The 19,420-nt window shown below is 44.2% G+C and overlaps 1 protein-coding gene across 2 annotated transcripts in view; it reads left to right on the top strand.

The window, feature by feature from the left end:
- The window catches only part of SMAD1 (SMAD family member 1), a 64,941-nt gene extending 50,422 nt beyond the window's left edge, over window positions 1-14,519 (top strand). For both annotated transcript variants that reach the window (XM_075348069.1, XM_075348076.1), the window contains exons 3-7: window positions 1,145-1,399; window positions 2,272-2,388; window positions 8,686-8,907; window positions 9,154-9,410; window positions 13,119-14,519. In XM_075348069.1, coding sequence (XP_075204184.1) covers window positions 1,145-1,399; window positions 2,272-2,388; window positions 8,686-8,907; window positions 9,154-9,410; window positions 13,119-13,262 — 995 coding nt within the window. In that variant the 3' untranslated portion in view covers window positions 13,263-14,519. The remainder of the gene's footprint in view (window positions 1-1,144; window positions 1,400-2,271; window positions 2,389-8,685; window positions 8,908-9,153; window positions 9,411-13,118) is intronic.
- The last annotated feature ends 4,901 nt before the right edge of the window (window positions 14,520-19,420 follow it).

Raw genomic sequence — 19,420 nt, 5'->3', positions numbered from 1 at the left:
GTCCAATGACGCTCAGTCCTCAGATCTCTTCAGCCAATTACAGGCCTCAGTGTTGAGGTGACCCAAAGTCCAGTGCAGACCACTGATGATAGATAATTATATATAGATATGTTTTGTTTTTTTTTTTTTTTTTATTTTTACCCCACCCACAATGGCAAGTTGAGTGTATGTATTAAACTAAGCTTTAATTGCCCCCTCTGGATCGAGCGCTGTACCTTCACTGCTACTCAGTCTACATTGGGAAATCTGCAGAGCTTGGGGAGCATAAGTAAATCTCTTAATATATATATTATATAATATAATATATATTTTTATTTTTTTACGCTCCTGATCTTATGGAAATGACTTTGTTTTGGGTTTTTATTGTTTTGGTCTGTGAAACTGGCCAGTCTGGTTTTAATTTGCCTCCTTGACAGCCATAAAATGGTCAGTGTTTTCATTCAGAAGGGAAACCCATTAAGATGCATCTAATTCACAAAGAAATGGAAACCAGCCTGTGTACGTTTAATGGGGTTGTCCAGGTTTATCACGAAAATGTCTTGTTGGGATTCTCTGGTGCCGGCGGTGAGACTGATCGGTCATATATGACTGAGTATGCAATATGCATATTACCATTACGACTAGACAATGAGTGCAAGTGACTTGCGCAAGGCCGCACACATCTACGCAGAATGTGACCAGGAGTGTGCATAGCACATACCGTACTTGCAGTCACATGACCTCTGTCTTGGCCGCGGAGAGCTCTGTGTGCTCTTCACTCGATGTGGAGATTCACCAGTCTGGGGGGACTTGTGATAAACCTTGACAACCCCTGGGGCTACTTGTCTACGTTTGGCACCCCAATTTTGTTGTGATCAAAGATCTGAGTGCCTCTGCTATTGAAGCATTGTGTGAGTAAGGGATAGGGGCTGTTTCACCCTAAGGTATCGCAGCAGTCTAATCCAGATGGATTTCATGTGGCTTTCTGGTGGTGACCTCTCGTGGGTTGCAGTGCACTGCCCATCCCCTCTGTGCTTCAGTATAGCACTGGCATACAGCGATCTTTGGCCACACAACCGAAACGGCGTTTTGTGTGTTTGTCAGTTTTCTCATCAGCTCCAAAACCCTAAACACCCTAACATTATACTTTTGTGCTTTCCCTTAGTCCTTCCTCCGGTGCTTGTTCCAAGACACAGCGAGTACAATCCACAACACAGTCTCCTGGCTCAGTTTCGCACGATGGAGCCCACTGAGCCACACATGCCACACAATGCCACGTTTCCAGATTCTTTCCAACAGCAAAACAGCCACCCGTTTCCACATTCACCCAACAGCAGCTACCCAAACTCTCCTGGCAGCAGCAGTACTTACCCTCATTCTCCGGCAAGCTCTGATCCTGGAAGCCCTTTCCAGATCCCAGGTATGTGCATTCATGGCCTCTAAATTCCACCTGTTGTGTGTCTTTGGATTTGGAAATGTTACATATTTTGGGGATTTTCTTACTTATCACAAAGGGATTTATGTTTTGGTGGAAAGGTAATTTTTGAGTAAAATAGGTCTCAGTAGCAAGAAGCTCTCTGTGTAGTGCTTGTGGCAGGCCTTGGGTGGCATCTAGGCCCCACTGTCAGTCTTGGGATTAACTCCAGTGCACACTCTAAGGAGACTCCATCCAGCAATGAGGGCAGAGGATAATCTACAAAGGCACAAAGTTGATTGCTTTGTGGAAAATGTCTTTCTAGTGCTAGGCAAAGGGTAAATGAAGGAAAACGAAAAACTGACAAAAGCGAATTTTGAGGATAGCAGTTGTTTGCCAGATAATTATGGGTCTCACAACCATAAACCACTAAGTATTAACCACACGTGACTTTATGGTTTTATTTTTATGTCTATACTAGTGATGGGCAGACCCGGACTGTAAAAGTCTGGATCCGCGCAGTTTCAAATGTACCCAGGTGTTTGATCTGGATCCGGCACTGGGGAGGTTTTAAAAAAAAAAAATTGAAGCAAGTGCTTCATACTTGTCTAGGCTCCATTGCAGCTGTACACTGCTCCCCGTGGCCTCTCCTTCACTTCCTGGGCCGCTCATTATTGCTCATATGCACTGCTTTCCCCGCCCACCGGCCATCCTGGCTTCTGTGATTGGTTGCAGTCAGACGCGCCCCCAGCCTACCGGTATGTCCCTGGTTGTGAAGGTGTTAAGTGGCCTGCAATGTTTTACCATTTACGACTGGTCTGTTTAGTGCACAAGAAGGCATAATAAAATGTGTTATGGTTGCGCCTCTTTATTTTCAGCGGACACCCCTCCTCCGGCTTACATGCCTCCTGAAGATCAGATGACTCAGGAGAACTCTCAGCCGATGGACACAAACATGATGGTGCCTCCCATCTCTCAAGAAATAAATCGAGCAGGTAAGCCGACCACTGAGCTGTGATAGTTTTACTGTCTTTAAAAAGTGTGCCTACTCGCAAATCCTGGACAGCAGCCGTTGTATTGGCCTAGAAGTCTCAGCAGCTTGTCATTGGGCAAGTATTGTTTAAACAGGAAAACACTAGATATGTTGATAAAATGCTCCGCGAGCTGTACAGTCGTTGCTGTAATTGCCATATCAACCATTTCCTTGTTTACATAACAGCCAAGGAAAAAAATAGCTCAAAAACTCGCATTGTCCCTTCTGTTCCCATAAAGGAATGGGAAGCGTGCTAGTTGAAAAGCTGCAGTTGTGAAAAGCTAGTCATGTGCTACGCATTTCAGGCTGACGCGTAGCAAAAAAATAAAATCTCTAAAAGTGGAATGGCCAGCTAGTATGTGGTGTAAGGGCAGCGGCTCAGTCCAAAATACCACAAAATGATGAGCTACTGGACATTCTCATGGCTATGCCAACTTAAGCTATTTTCACATTTGCGTTGTTTTTTTGCATCCGTCACAATCAGTTGTGTGAGTGATGCAACGGATGCGTTGCTGATAGTGGCATAACTGATGTCACTGATGCTGCAAAATGATCCGGGTGTTTTTTTTTTTTTTGTTTTTTTTTAATCTGGTTTACCGGTGGCAGGCTTTTGTCAGCTGATCGCTCTCAAAAGCCGGCAGCCGGGAGATCAGCTGATCGTTCGGCTGCCGAGAGTAACATGGTGTTCAGTTATTAAACATGAACTGAGCATGTGCAGTGAAAAAAAAAAAAAAATACCGACGTTCAAAAAACGCTACATGTTGCGTTCCTGCCACCCGACGATCAGTCGTTTCACAACTGATCCGTCATGCGGCGGATGCAACGCAAGGCCATAAGTCGCAATCCGTCGTCCATAAGTCTATGGGGGAAAACTGAATTCTGCAAAATATTATCCGGGATACCGTATTTCCTCACGGCGACAGATTGTGACTGATGCAAAACAACGCAAGTGTGAAAGCAGCCATAGATGTTTGTCTTCTGCATTCTTTTAGTGCGCACATTTTTGGTTGGTGACTGACAATCAGTTGTGCATATGTGGCAGCCTGTCACTGTAGATAGAGGCTGGATTCAGACATGCAGTTTTTCCAGTGACTTCCACTGCAGTATTCTGAAGCGGGGAAAAACAAGGGTAAACTTCAACCCAACCTCTAGGAATAGCTACACACACACACACACACACACACACACACACACACACACACACACACACTTTGTGAAGACACACTTTTGGAAGTACCCTACAATATTCCAAAAGTAACGTACATGCGGAAAAGCAAAAAAAAAAAATCTCCTCGTACAGAAAGTGGAACCCGAGAAAGCTTCACTATTTTCAGTTTTGCTCTGGTGTTTTGTTTTTTTTTTTTCTCCAGTTTTAGGAACTTCCCGTGGGAACTCGCTCTACTTCCCTTTTACCCTCCACATGTGGCTCAACACCCTGTGTCTCATGAGTTTTGTTCCTGTTCACATGGAACTGTAGAGAAGGGCACAGTAAACATTATCCCTAATAGTGAAGCGATAAACTATATATCCTTTATAGATGTAAGGCCATATTGTTAGGACGAGTATTGAAACCGTTCGCACAAATGCACAGCTCATTCTTTAGCAAAGACAGCAAATATAGTCATAAGTGCCATGTAAGCAACAATATTATTTGTATTCTTGCTCATCGTAGCACTTCATGTTAATTGTAGTCTTTTAAAGAGGCATCACTGGATAGCGAAAGCACTACTGAGGTACGCTGTGCCAGGATTACCTCGGTGCAATAGGTTTACCATCCTGGTATATAACCCTGTCCTACTTTTCCAGATCCACATTGATTAGTTTCAGATTGTGTCAAAAGGATTTTACTGCAAATTCCCCCCCCCCCCCCCCCACACACTCCGCCAAATCAAGTTACACCCCACAAATGTAAAGGAATGAAGAAAAAATTCTATGTGTGTGAAGGTTTTAAAGAGGATGGCCACTACTTGGACAAGAGCCCACATTTCCCTTAAATGAAATTTTCAGCAACCATAGATTTTTAGGCTGCAGCATCTACATCATTGTCTCACATATGTCTGGGAGGTGAGTAGATGCAGTCTTTAATTTGAAAAAAGCCCCGTGTAAAATAAAAAAAAAATCCAAAGTAACTTTCCTCCTAAATCCTGAGCTATTTGGTGCCACAATCTAAACTATTCTCTGATCCACAGTCCTGGCCAAAAGTTTTGAGAGTGACACCAAAATTATATTTTCACATGATCTGTTGCCCTCTGGTTTTTAATTGTGTTTGTCTGATGTTTACATCACATACAGAAATATAATTGCAATCATATTATGAGTACCAAAAGGTTATATTGACAGTTAGAATGAGTTAATGCAGCAAGTCAATATTTGCAGTGTTGACCCTTCTTCTTCAGGACCTCTGCAATTCTCCCTGGCATGCTCTCAGTCAACTTCTGGACCAAATCCTGACTGATAGCTGTCCATTCTTGCATAAGCAATGCTTGTGGGTTTTTTTGTTTGTCCACCCGTCTCTTGATGATTGCCCACAAGTTCTCAATGGGATTAAGATCTGGGGGAGTTTCCAGGCCATGGACCCAAAATCTCTGTTTTGTCCCATGAGCCATTTAGTGATCACCTTTGCTTTAGGGCAAGGTGTTCCATCATGCTGGAAAAGGCATTGTTGGGCGCCAAACTGCTCTTGGACAGTTGGGAGAAGTTGCTCTTGGAGGACATTCTGGTACCATTCTTTATTCATGGCTGTGTTTTTAGGCAAGACTGTGAGTGAGCCGATTCCCTTGGCTGAGAAGCATCCTCAAACGATTCATGTGTGGGGTTGCTTAACAGTTGGCATGAGACAAGACTGGTGGTAGCGCTCACCTCTTCTTTTTTCCTAATAAGCTGGTTTCCAGATGTGCCAAACAATCAAAGGGGATTCATCTGAGAAAATGACTTTACCCCAGTCCTCAGCAGTCCACTCCCTGTACCTTTTGCAGAATATCAGTCGGTCCCTGATGTTTTTTCTGGAGAGAAGTGGCTTCTTTGCTGCCCTCCTTGAAACCAGGCCTTGCTCAAAGAGTCTCCGCCTCACAGTGCGTGCAGAAGCACTCACACCAGCCTGCTGCCATTGCTGAGCTAGCGCGGCACTACTGGTAGTCCGATCCCGCAGCTGAAACAGTTTTAAGATACGGTCCTGGCGTTTGCTGGTCCTTCTTGGGCGCCCAGGAGCCTTTTTGGCAACAATGTAAGCTCTCTCCTTGAAGTTCTTGATGATGCGATAGATTGTTGACTGAGGTGCAATCTTTGTAGCTGCGATACTCTTCCCTGTTAGGCCATTTTTGTGCAGAGCAATGATGGCTGCACGTGTTTCTTTAGAGATAACCATGGTTAACTGAAGAGAAACAATGATACCAAGCACCAGCCTCCTTTTTAAAGTGTCCAGTGGTGTCATTCTTTCTTAATCAGAACTGATTGATCGCCAGCCCTGTCCTCATCAACACCCACACCTGTGTTAATGGAACAATCACTAAAACAATGTTAGCTGCTCCATTTAAGGCAGGATGCAATGATGTTGAAATGTGTTTTGGGGGTTAAAGTTCATTTTCTTAGCCAATATTGACTTTGCAAGTAATTGCTGTTAAGCTGATCACTCTTTATGACATTCTGGAATATATGCAAACTGCCATTAGAAAAACTTAAGAAGTAGACTTTGTAAAAATTAATATTTGTAGCATTCTCAAAACTTTTGGCCAGGACTGTACACTAATCACAAAAAGTTAGATATTTGGCTTTCAGGTGAAATTCCAGGACGATCCTAAAGTGCGCTCTAAGGTGAACTTAATGTGACCTTCTAAACTTTTGATTGCTCATGTCCAACTTGTTCAGTTTTCTTTTTTCGTACTATTTTTTTTTTTCTTCACAACTTGCTGCTCTCTAACAAGGGGCGTAATGGTGAAATTCACAATAGGTATTTGATCCATGAATCGCCCAATAAATTTCGTGGTTCATTTAGAATTGGTATATAAGCTGTCCCCCCTCATCATGCTGTTCCCATTTTTGACCTCGTGAGACCAAGATAACGCCTAACATTTGATCAACAGTACCTCACCATTTTGAAGGCTTCGACCAGGTTAAAGAGGCCACTGAGCTTAGTATCAGGTGGCAACAGATACAGAGACTGGAAGAGTCACAAAAAGGCATAGAAGTGGACAGTGGCCACATCCCACACTGATGACTGAGTCATTGTGATCCATGCCTTTCAGAACCAGATGATGAATGCCACACAACTTTAGACATGTTTAAGGCAAGTGAGAAGCACACAAGTGTCACATCAGACCATTCAACACCATTTACATGGATGTGGTCTGCATGCTAGATGACCTGTAGGCACAGATGTTGCTCTCACCCATGCAAGACTACGCTGGATGTTTGACCAGTAAGCCTGAGTGCTGTGCACTAATGAGTCCAATCACTCTGAGCAGAATTGATTGCCATCAATGATGTTAGAGATGTCAAGGAGAACGCTTTGCATCAGCCACTGTTGTCACCAGATGAGCATTTAGTGGTGGTCATGTTAGTGTGGGCAGGTGTGTAGTTGATACAGAAGTGGCATAGACTTTGTGAATGGTACCAAAATGGTGACAAACCCCTTCTACTTGAATATCATAATCCAGTCATTGTGCCTCTGCATGAACAACATAGGCCTAATTTTATCTTCATGGACGACAATGCTCGTTGAGGTCACATCATTAGGGAACAGCTGCTAGAGACTGGGGTATCTAAAATAGTGGCCTTCACTTTCTCCAGACCTGAATCCCATAGAAAACCTATGGGATCAGCTTTTATGTCTTGTAGAGGCTCGTAACTCTGTACCTCAGGACCTCAATGACCTGAGGACTGCCCGTTCAAGAGTGGGATGCCATGCCTCCGCACACAATAACTCCACTTGTGACCAGCACCAGACTTTTTGTTGTGAAGCTGTAATTGATGCTCAAGGTCACATGACAAGTTGAGACGTTGACAGTTTTGGGGGAAGATGTGGGGGACTGGTACAGGCACTTCTACTGTTGGCCATAATATGCTCCCAATTTATTGAAACAAAAGCAATGTCATGAAGCAGTTAAAAAAAATTAAAAAAAATAGTTTTAGATTATGGCATTAAAAAGGAATTTAAAAGAAAATTACTGTGGATTTCAGACCACCCCTTTTAGGAAGGGGTTGTTCAAGAATTCCCCCCCCCCCTTCTTAATTATCAGTAGAATAAATGGATTGAATGAAGACTACTGTATTCAGATGACCTACGTTTTTAGGCCTCTGGTTTGATGGTTGACACAAACTTGTTGGTTCTAGCTTTGGGGAATCTGGACCCCCAATTGGTTCTATTGAGTGCCCTTCTAGAAGTGTTTGGCCAGCTCTTGGACGGCCCACACTGCCAGACATTTGTTGGTCTGCAGAGGCTCCATTTAACAAGCTGCATCCTGTCAGTGGAGTTGGGTGATTTCCATTGTTGGCCTTTGCTGGGAACAGACACATCGCACCTGCTCTGCATGACTTACAGCAAACGTAAGGAAGTTGTGTGAGAAATCTCTGCGAGAGGGATGATTCATCCCAGAAGAATTGCCAGCTGGCAGGGTTTCTTACGAACGTTGAGAAAGCTGTAGCCTTGATGGTTACTGGTATCTTGATGTGTGAAAGTTAAGTATCCCTTTCTTTATAATCGGGCACATATTAATTATGTCTGCCGTGGGATGTTCAGCGGAGCCACATAATTGAGAAATAGGTAATGTGTCCTCCAGGACTGGAATGGCTGCTGTGCTACCAGCTGTTGTTTTGCTGATAACTTCACTTTATTCTACGATGGCAGAACTTTTTGTTTTGCAATTGGCAACCTTGGCCTGTATATAATGCCAGTTTGTTGAGTAGGTGACAGTACGCAAGTATTGAATGTCCAGTGATCCTTTTAATATAGTGGGTCTGAATGTGTCACTCAATCCATTTTTGGCCTCTATTCACACTATTGGTTGGATTTGGTTGTTAATGCATCCATAAAAGCTATGCTGAATTCATAACTTTTAAATGGCAGAAAACAAAGTCCGCTCTAGTTTTTTTGCAGCAGATCCAGCTATGCTCCGTGTTTTTATAAAGTAATGTGTATCCTTGCAGTACAGGTCAGTCTGTTGTGCCTTAACACCTCAATATATTGCACAAGTGGTTCTGTACACAGTCTGTGCGGATGTGGTTTGTGCCCATGCCATATAATTAGGTGATGTCTGTATTGCAGATGTTCAAGCTGTTGCTTACGAGGAGCCAAAACACTGGTGTTCTATTGTCTACTATGAGCTGAACAATCGCGTCGGAGAGGCGTTTCATGCCTCCTCCACAAGTGTGCTGGTGGATGGCTTCACCGATCCTTCAAACAACAGGAACAGATTTTGTCTTGGGCTTTTGTCAAATGTTAACCGCAACTCCACTATTGAGAACACCAGGAGACATATTGGGAAAGGTATGTCCAATCCGTCAGTAGTGGTGCCAAATGATGATTTAAACAGGGCTCCCTTGGACCTTTATTAGTACTTTTTAATAGTTATATATTGGAAAAACATTGCATTTCCCTCATACACTTTATTGAAGAGAATACTGTGGGGGGGGGGGGGGGGTTTGTGTTTGTTTTTTTTGATAGTGGGGGAAACAAATGTATATGATACATATGTATTACATGGAACACATGAGTTTTGTGCTTGTTTTCTAGGTGTTCACTTGTATTACGTTGGAGGTGAAGTATACGCTGAGTGTCTAAGTGACAGCAGTATTTTTGTCCAGAGCCGGAATTGTAACTATCACCATGGCTTTCACCCAACCACAGTCTGTAAAATACCAAGCGGCTGCAGCCTGAAGATATTCAACAACCAGGAGTTTGCTCAGCTTTTGGCTCAGTCTGTGAACCATGGTTTTGAGACAGTCTATGAACTAACAAAGATGTGCACTATCCGGATGAGTTTTGTTAAGGTACTGTACCACTAAATTCTGTCTAGATAAACTTTCCAAGACACTGTAGTGTATACTCCCATGGTTCTGTAATGAGTACAGAACTTCATCATTAAAGCGCACCAATCACCAATATTTTCCTATATAACCTAAAGCCAGTGCTATACTGGCAATAGCATTCGGATTCTATTCATACCTTTGGTTGTCAGCTAGGATGTATAGGTTTTGAAACACAAAGTAAACTTTGTAAAATCAGCAGCTGCAGCATCTGATAGCTGGGGTGGGTGTCCATAGTTATCCCCTTTCCTGTTATTTATGCTATTTCTATTATAGAATTAGTTTACTTTGTGACTAGAAGGACCTGTGCTGATGTCATACCCATGTGACTAGAAGGAGCGGGCCTCAGCCAACATAAAAATGTTGCTTCCTGGTATCAGCTATGTTAGCTGAGGCCCCACCCCTTCTTGTCACAAAGTAAATTGATTCTATAATAGAATTAGCATAAATAACAGGGGGAGGATTGACAGGCAGGGTGGTGGGAATCACTATGAATACCCACCCCATCTATCAGCTGATCGGCAGCTGCTGTCACTCAAAAAGCTGCTCATTTTACAAACTTTACTTGCTTGAGTTTCAAAACCTATGCATCAGAGTTGACCGCTAAAAGTATGTATGGACTCATCCTGATAGTGCCAGTATAGCACTGGCTTTAGGTTATATAGGAAAATCCTGGTTATTGGTGCACTTTGTGTCTGTAATGCGCACTGTTTTTAACCCCTCACTAGACCAATTAAGGGCTGTAAATGTAACACATTTCACTCCCCTGGGTGCTTCATATACAGTAAATGAGCGAGTCAGCGCAGGTGCGACCACCTTTACTGCCAGTGCAGGATGGGCACAATCAGATCCATGGCATATCCTGCGGATTTGCCATAAAGGAATGTTGTGAGACAGCATATGTAAAATCAGGAAACAAAGGCAGCAAATGGAAGTCATTGTGCTTCCTAAGTAATAAGGGAGAATCCAGGATCAAAGTGTTAAAATTATCTGCGCTTTATTCTACGTGTTTTAAAGCGAACACCCAACTCCCTCAGGATAACAGTAGAATGGTGACTGGTGCCTGAAAGGTTTTGAATGCTCAGAATTAAGAAAAAAAAAGCATCACATGTCAGAGATCAGGAATACATGCGGACGAGCATATTTGATTTATGTTGACTGAACTTGGGGAAGCATGAACCAGACACTGACTGCACGGCTGCAGCTAGTTACCGTATTTTTCAGACTAAGACATATATATATAATATATAATATATAATTTTTTCTCCCCTCAAATCTTGGGGGGGAAAGTGGGGGGTGCGTCTTATGGTCTGAATGTAGGGCTTGACTGTGGGGAATGAGGGTGCTACGGTGGAGTTGGTCACTGTAGCAGCGCCTGCCGAGACTACGTGGGCCCGCTCATTTCATATGCATGCATCTTCCCGCCCATCATCTCTCAGCGCTAAAGCTGGTGCTTGGTGGGCAGGGGATGCATGCGTGATCACCCATTACAACTACAGCCTGGAGTGATCATGTGTGGCAATATTCACTGCCCCCACCCCCACCCCCGCGCATCATCAGCGCAGGGCACAGTGAATAAGTATGGTATACTTACCCGTCACCGTTCCCTGCAGCATCTCAATGTCCTCCTGCCTGCCTGCCTGCCCGTTAATGCGTGTAGAATGCGGTGAGCACAGTGATGACGTCATCACTGTACGCACCGCTCTCCACACACATCAGTGGGCCGGCAGACAGGAGGTCATCGCGATGCTGCACGGAACGGTGACCGGCTCCACACAGGTCAGCGACGCTGCTGCTGGCACAGACTGGGAGATGAGTGAAAGTGCTGGAGTTAGGAAAGGGGAGTATAAACGTTTGGGGGGTTTTTTGTGTGTGTTCCACAGGATGCGGGCCATATAGCAGGATGGAGGACATGTATATGATCACCATACTTGTATAAAAGGCAGGAAGATAATTACCAGGAATGGGGTACCTTAGTAGAGAATTTGGGGACATTACCCCCATAACAGTGTCAGCGGCAGATCCTCGCCCCATAACTGTCATGACCATTTTTTTTTTTTTTGCTTAAAATTTTACTCTCCTCCTCCTCCTAAAACCAGGTGCGTCTTATGGTCCGGTGCGTCAGCCGGCCGAAGACTATAGCAAGAGATGTGACTAATCCCATGTGGACCCCCCCCCCCCCCCCCGCCAGCTTCTCTCCACCCTACTCCAGGTGACTGGCAGATCTATCTCCATGTATGTGCATAGGCGAGACCTGTCAATCAAATGGAGGTGGGCAGGAAGGAGCAGGCCGGGGGGCCCTACCAGACTCTAGGCCAGCTTTAAAAAATGATTTACTTTGAAACTGACATTTCAGAATAAAGCCTACCCAACTGCAATCTTATGCACTCTGGCTGATCCATGCTGCCTGTGGTGTGGCGGCATGCAGCTGATTTGGAGATTATATATATATAGAGATAGAGATATATCACACTGTACGCCTAATGTATATTGCCTTCTGAAGTATTGGGCTTGCTTCTTTTAAAGGGAACATGTGCAATATGCACCCAGGACCATGAGCAGTTCTTGGTGCATATTTCTAATCCCTGCCTAACTCTCCCAGTATATAGTAGCATAGATGAAGAGATCTTTAGTGTGTTTTGATATGCTAATAAGCGCAGGGACTAGTCACAAGGGCATTATTTCCCCCCGATTAGTCCACCCAGAGGGGCGTGCTACCAATGCTATTCAATGCCCATTGCCCAGAGTCGACACTTGTACCGGTGTCCGTTATCACCACTTCAGAACGCTGGGTTTAGGGTCACTGCGCATGATCAGAAGTCATTCACTTTTAGTCATGTGCTTTATAAAGCCGTATGCACAGGTCCCGGCTTCAGAGAGGTCTTTGGAGCATAGCTGGGAGTTCTGATCATGCGCACTACCCTAAACCCGGCGTTCTGAAGCGGTGACAGTGGACACAGGTACGCGCGTGACCGCTGATGATGCTGGGCAATGGGCATTGAATAGCATGTTAGCATGTCTACAGGGTCATGCTAAGGCTATGTGCGCACGTTGCGTAAATACATGCAGTTCCGCTGCGCTTTGTAGCGCAGCGTAACTGCATGCGTCCTGCGTCCCCTGCACAGTCTATGGAGATTGTGCAGGGGCCGTGCGCACGTGGCGTCTTAGAGCGCAGCGCTTCGGCTGCTGCCCGAAGCGCTGCGTTCTAAGAAGTGACATGTCACTTCTTTCCTGCGCTTTGCCGGCAGCTCCTGCTCTGTCTATGGCAGGAGCTGCAGGCAGAGCGCATGGAATCGGCTTTTTTTTTTTTTTTACTCTACGGACATTTTCTGCAGCGATTTGAAGCGCACGTGTGCTCTTAAGATCGCTGCAGAAATTTCTGCAGGGCTAGTACGCAACGTGCGCACATAGCCTAAGAGGGCGGAATGAACGCCCTTGTGACTAGTCCCTGTGCTCGTTAGCATATCAAAGGCTCTTTAGAAATACTTTTTATAAAGATCTTGTATATGCTGGGACTGTTGGCCAGGGATTAGCAATATACACCAGAACTGCTCGTGTGTCTGGGTGCATATTGCACCTGACAGGTTCCCTTTTTAACTCTGCAGCATTCTATGTGCCAACATCAACCACTAATGAATTAATTTTAATCTATTTTTGGTTTTGCTTTTTCAGGGCTGGGGTGCAGAGTATCATCGCCAGGATGTAACTAGCACCCCCTGCTGGATTGAGATTCACTTGCATGGCCCACTTCAGTGGCTGGATAAAGTACTTACTCAAATGGGCTCCCCCCATAATCCCATCTCCTCTGTCTCCTAATCGGAACTGGACACTTCTGGATGATATGGAGCCGTGCATGTACTTGAAGGATGTTAGACGCATACTGGCAAAAAAAACTGTTATACAATTTTTTTTTTTTTTTTTATTTTTTTTTTTTTTCTTCCCCCTTCCCTTTTTAGTCTCTTTGGGAGCCTCTTAATACTTGATGTTGGTGACCAATTCTTAACATGCAAGGAGAAGAGGGTCCCTACTATGTGGCTAAATCTCAGCAGCTAACTCCCCCCTCCACCTCCCTGTTGTAATTTGGATTGAGTTCACAGTCTAGTGTTGTAACAGAAAACCATGCAGTGTAAAGTATTAGCTGGGACAAACGTTCTGGCAGCGTTCTAGATTTAGGGGGAATATTAAAGTGAAAAATGTCATTTGGTTCCATTTTCCCAGTAGCTTTACATGAAAAACTCTTGACACTACTTATTTGTGAGTAGGCCGGACTGCCATCGGGATGTTAGGAGATGCTCCTTACTGTTTGTACAGTGTTCTTATATGAACCGATTCTTTCCCTTCTTCCTGCCAGGAGAAATAAAGAATAGTTAGGGTGGACTAGATGAATTTTTCTTTTGCCTTAACAGTTTGAGGAGGTTCACTAGGACAATATATTAAAATGTGAGCACTGCTTTTGATGGCTTTTTAATTATTTTTTTTTTTTAAACATCCATTGTGTATGTACTGCACATCACTTTTTTTATTTTATTTTTTAATTTCTTTTATGCAGTCTGCTGCATACCTCTCAGCTAAATGAATGGAGTGTGTGTTCTTCCTCTTTGCAGCACCAGCCTTGGTATCCTACATTTTTTTTTCATAATCTCCCAGCTATTGCGCTTCACTGTCTGCTGGAGGGGACTTGCGATGTTGAAGATGCCCTGTTTCCTGTATCATAACACTACTGCTGTGTCAGATCTTGGCTTTGACTGCTAATATATAGGGGAAAGTATTGTTTTCTAAGAGACATGGAAAATAATCCTCAAACATTGCACCTCTCCTAGTGCCTGATGGCCTGAACAAACACTTTTTTTGCTGAGCGTTCAAATTGGATTAGTTTTCAATATCCAAGGTTTACTCACTCGCAGACTTTTCTTTTCCCTTTTTTTATGATGTTACTTTTTGTACTATTTTTGTTTTTCTTTTATATTCACAGTTAAGCTGTAGTACTTCCCAAGAGTACTTTTTATTCCAAATCTAGTAGATCTTGTCTACTAGAAGTTTAAATAAAATGGTCATTATTGCTTACCTGGACAACCTGCGTAGTATGTGATCTTTATTTCCAGATACATGTTTGCTTGTTGCAGTTTGCAGTAGATTTATGGTTGTGCTGCTTCCAAACTTTTACTTGTTGCCCTTGAAAATTAGGTCAAATTTGTGACAGAAGGTTGATGAAAAATGAACAGCTTGGATCTCATTAACTTACAATTGCTGAAAATGGCTAATAACGTTATAAAGATTAAAAAAAATCTTACCCATTCCCCTTCCTTCACCTTGCTGATTTTTATTTTTGAAAGACACAATGTTTAAGGCAGTACTCTAGGGAGAGAATTTAGTTCTGTCCCTCGTCTCATACACTATGAAGCTGAGCTGGGCACTGCAGTTCTAGTATCATACGGGAGGGGTGAGGAGCAGCCACTACTCTTATTTTATTTTCAAGTGATCTAAAAGATAACTTGAGAATCAATAAAATAAGAGTAGTGACTGCTCCTCACCCCTCCAGTATGAGACGTTACATCACAGACCAGTGTAAAGCTCCGTGCTGCAGCACGGCTCATATTTGTCCTGTGCTCTATGCAAAGTGCTTACACTGGAGATTTTGTAAATCTGAAAAAAAATTACAATTATCAATTATAATTACAATTATCACAATTCTCAAAGGCAAAATCACTGTAATGAAACAGAGGGAGTCACTTTGATCTCACGTCTGGCCTGTGGTACAGCAGTGTCAATCTTTTTACGCATCTTTAGGTTTCCACAAAAGTGTGGTCACTTAAGTTTTGTTCACCTTTTTGAAAATGTGTATACTGATGAACATAGGCCAAACAGTCTCTGGAGTAACTCTCTACTGCCTGATTATAGTGAATGGATCTGTGGGGGTGTTACCTGAATCCCGTATTTCAGAGATGTAGGTGGAAACCCTGATTTAAGTGCTCAGGATAAATATGGACTGATCCAAAATGTTCTGTACAAAAGCATTCAAATAAACTCAGAAAAACACAAGTCTCCACTCAGGTCCGTCATTTGTTAAAAGAAATAAAAGTGGGCTTCCATGTCACTGGTAGCAAAAAAGGCACTGGGGAAAAACGCTATGGTTTGCCATCTCAAAAAAAAAAAATAGTCCAGCTAAATCTGTGCTCTATGCTCCCTCCCTTCTGAGCACCATAATGTGCGCCTAAACCACAGTTAAAGGGGTTATTAGGCTTTTTTTTTTTTTTTTTGTAATTTCACTATGGGGCTACATTGGGGCAGGTAAGTGGATAGTAACTACCTACCTGCCCTGCTGTCGGCCCCCTTCCCCCAGCTCAGAGCGGTCATGTGATTTTGCTGCTTCCATGTCAACAGGGGCAGGACTATGTTGACATGCAAAACAGCCACTGCATGTTGCCGCCCTGCTGGGCGGGTACTGTGTGGAGTCCTTGCTCCTTCCCCACACCCTCCCACATATCAGAGGCAGCAGCTGATGCATCCTCAAGAAGCTGGAGAGCTGCATACAGAGCTCGCGTCTGAGCAGCGCCCGGGAATCTGTCCTCTGTCAGCTGTGGCCCCTGCACCAGCAGCGTTCATCAAGGGGGTTGCAGCTGACAGCGCTTTATATCAGAGGACAGATTTCCCCGGCACTGCTCAGATGGTAGCTCTGTATACAGCTAATGCAATGATCAGCCGCCGGCCAACCAGAGGCAGCAGCTGATATCACTGGAGAAGCTGCATAGAGAACTCATTCTGCACAGCGCCCAGAAATCTGTCCTCTAATATAAAGCGCTGTCAGAAGCAGGACACAGAGGGAACGAGGACAGGTGAGAAGGATTTGTCTTTTGGTGTTTTTTTTTTTTTTTTTTTTGCTTTTGCATGTGTGAATTATGGCAGAATAGAGGACACTACTACATGACTGAGTAGGAGCAGGAAAGGGGCCATTATTATAGGATGAGCAGGATAGGCACAAGGATGGGGCACAGTACTATAGCATGGGTGCAAAGATGGAGCACATTACAGGTTGGGGGCATTACTATACGATTAGCACAAGGATGGGCATATTACTACATTATATGTGCCCATATTGTGCTGTCCTAGAGGTCTGTGCAGGGCAGAATACTGACAGCCAATCGCTGGGCAGAGAGTTTGTAAAATGGGGTCACTTGTGGGAGATTTTTGCTGTTCTGACAACTCAGGTACTCTGCCAATATGACACAGCACCTGCAAACTGTTCCAACTAAACCTGACCTCAAATATGGCGCTCCTTCCCGTCTACACTTAGTGCTGTGCCTCTAAAAGTAGTTTATACTAGATATGGGGTATCTGAGTACAATAAATTGTACAGTGCATCTCCTGATACCCTTGTGAAAATTAAAGAATTAAAGTCTCACATTTTTGTGGTTTAAAAGAAAATGTATGGTGCATGCGCGGCGCTTGATGAGGACTGTCGCATCCCTGTGAGCTCCGCTCCCCAGACACTGCAGCGGCCTCATTTAGCACCGCACCGGAGTTTAGCTTCGGTGTTCTAGGAAGCTGGACTCCCAGAGATGCCCAGGGGAAAGAAAGGAGCCGCGCAGATGCCGCAAACCAGGACAATTCCTGACCTCTGGGAGCGCAGCAAGGATCTGGGCCTCCCAAAATGGCGTCGGTTACCTCCTCTCCTTCCAGCGCGGCTGCAGGAGCAAGTGGGGAAGAGGAAACCAGCACCCCTGCAGCGCCAGCAGCACGACTCCTAGCTTCAGAGGAGCTGCTGCATGCAATTAAAGACATGTTCAAAGCAGAGCTGGCTGCAGCTTTAGCTGCGTTCACTGCTCATCTCCAGGAGATTGCCCACAGGGCTGCAGCCCTGGAGCAGAGAGTAGACAATGTGTCTGAGGCCATGGAGGAAGACAGGAGCTGCATACAGGAGCATGACAGCAGGCTGGAGTTCCTGGAATTAAAATGTGAAGATCTGGAAAACCGATTTAAGAGGAGGCAACATCAGAATAAGAGGTATGCCAGAGTCTTGTACCAATCTTAAAGCAACAGCCATTAACCTCTTCAGTGTCCTCCTGCCCCATGCAGCTTGACATTATGAGGATTCACAGGGCCTTAAATCGCCCGTCACTGGAAGGCAACCCCAGAGACATTATACTCAAATTGAGGCAGGAAGACGCTAGGGACCCTATCCTGAATGCTGCTAGAAACACCCCTTCTTTACCAGAAGTCCCAGAGTCTGTGTCCCTATATGCTGATATCAGCCCAGCCACCCTGATGAGACGTCGCAAACTCAGAGGCATAACCATGGCACTCACTAGGGCTAATGTGAAATATAAATGGGGGTTCCCTTTTGCCCTGCTGTTTAACCACAACGGCTCCAATTTTGTGATTACGATTCCTGGAGGCACTAAAAAGGGCGGAAATAGCCGAAGTTCCGTACGCACCACTGCCGCAACGAAGGGGACCGATCCGGGAATGGCAACAGGTCAGAAGAAACCGCAATCAGGGAGATGGGGCTGCCCCCCCTTAGACTCTGAGCTAGCAAAATGTTAATGTTTGGTTAACTTAATTCTGTACCTAGCTGCCTTTTAGGTCAAATAGATGGTCCACCTGTCTGGGGCCACCGTGTGTTGCCTGCCCTTGGTAGTTACCATTGTGGTCAAACTTGTAATCTATCTACCACAATTACATGACAATGTTTGTGTATTATGTTATGCTCTTTAAGATGTCTTTCTTTTTATTATTTTTTCTTCCTCTTCTTTTCTTTCTGATTCACCCGTGAGATGTGCCGCAATTAAATCCCCTAATACTGGTGCTATTGGTAGAGGCAGAATGCCGTCATTATTTGTGTTCTTAGCTTATATGGAGTACTGCACTTTTGACCATGGCGTTTAGAGTACTATCACACAATGTTAAGGGATTCAATAGCCCACAAAAAAGGAGAAAAGCATATGTAGACTATGCACGCTATAAACCCGACATACTATTTTTATTACAAGAGACGCATTTTTCAAACTCTTCACAACCTAAGTTTCTCCACCCTCACTATAACGGATTTTTTTTATTTCAGCCAACAAGAAAAATAGAGGGGTCATGATCTGCATCCGCAACTCTCTTCCGCTCCAGATTTCGGGCTCATACGCTGACGGGGAGGGGTGGTTTGTGATACTCTGGGGAACGATGCACACCAAAGCGGTATATTTGATTTAGCTGCTACGCACCCCCCACACTACAGATCACTGCTTTGAGGGACATCTCCAGGTTCCTTCTCAGCCTCACCTATGATATGCTGATTTGGGGAGGAGATATGAACCTATCACTGGATAGTACATCTTTGAGGAGAGCTGACATTTCAAAAGCTGACAGAAGAGCGCTTAACGCCATTCTGAGAAAACACACTAGCAGATACATGGAGGGAATCAAATGGCGGCACACGAGGATATACCTTTTTCTCGAGGGTACACCATGCATACTCCAGAATTGATTATCTATTAACCAACTCTGAGAACCTGTCTTCAATGTTATAATCTAGACACATACAGGCTGCCTGGTCAGATCATGACTGCATTTTAACATTTAAACTGGACTTTCAAACCTCCAGGGTATATAGATGGAGAATGAATGAATCTTTGCTTACAAATCAGGAGGTGTGGACCCAGGTAAAGAGAGATTTGGAGTCCTATTTTGCCACTAATCAAACACCAGGGGCCTCTAATGGCAACCTCTGGCTAGCACATAAAAAATACATCACGGGTACCCTGATCAGAATAGCATAAAAAAAAAAAAAAGACATGATGGCTGCACCGAGAAACCTAGAGGACACCCTCTTAAAATTAGAAATGGCAAACCAGTCCCACCCAACCCTCAATGTCACTAAAAGAATAGAGGTCAAATTCCAGCTACAGGCCCTACTAACCAACACCACTGAACGGGCGTTGAAATGGACCCAGGCCACATATTACAAACTATCCAACAAAATGGACAAC

This window comes from Anomaloglossus baeobatrachus, chromosome 1 (assembly GCF_048569485.1).
Source record: "Anomaloglossus baeobatrachus isolate aAnoBae1 chromosome 1, aAnoBae1.hap1, whole genome shotgun sequence".
NCBI lineage: Eukaryota > Metazoa > Chordata > Amphibia > Anura > Aromobatidae > Anomaloglossus > Anomaloglossus baeobatrachus.
This window is presented reverse-complemented; position numbering and strand designations above follow the sequence as displayed.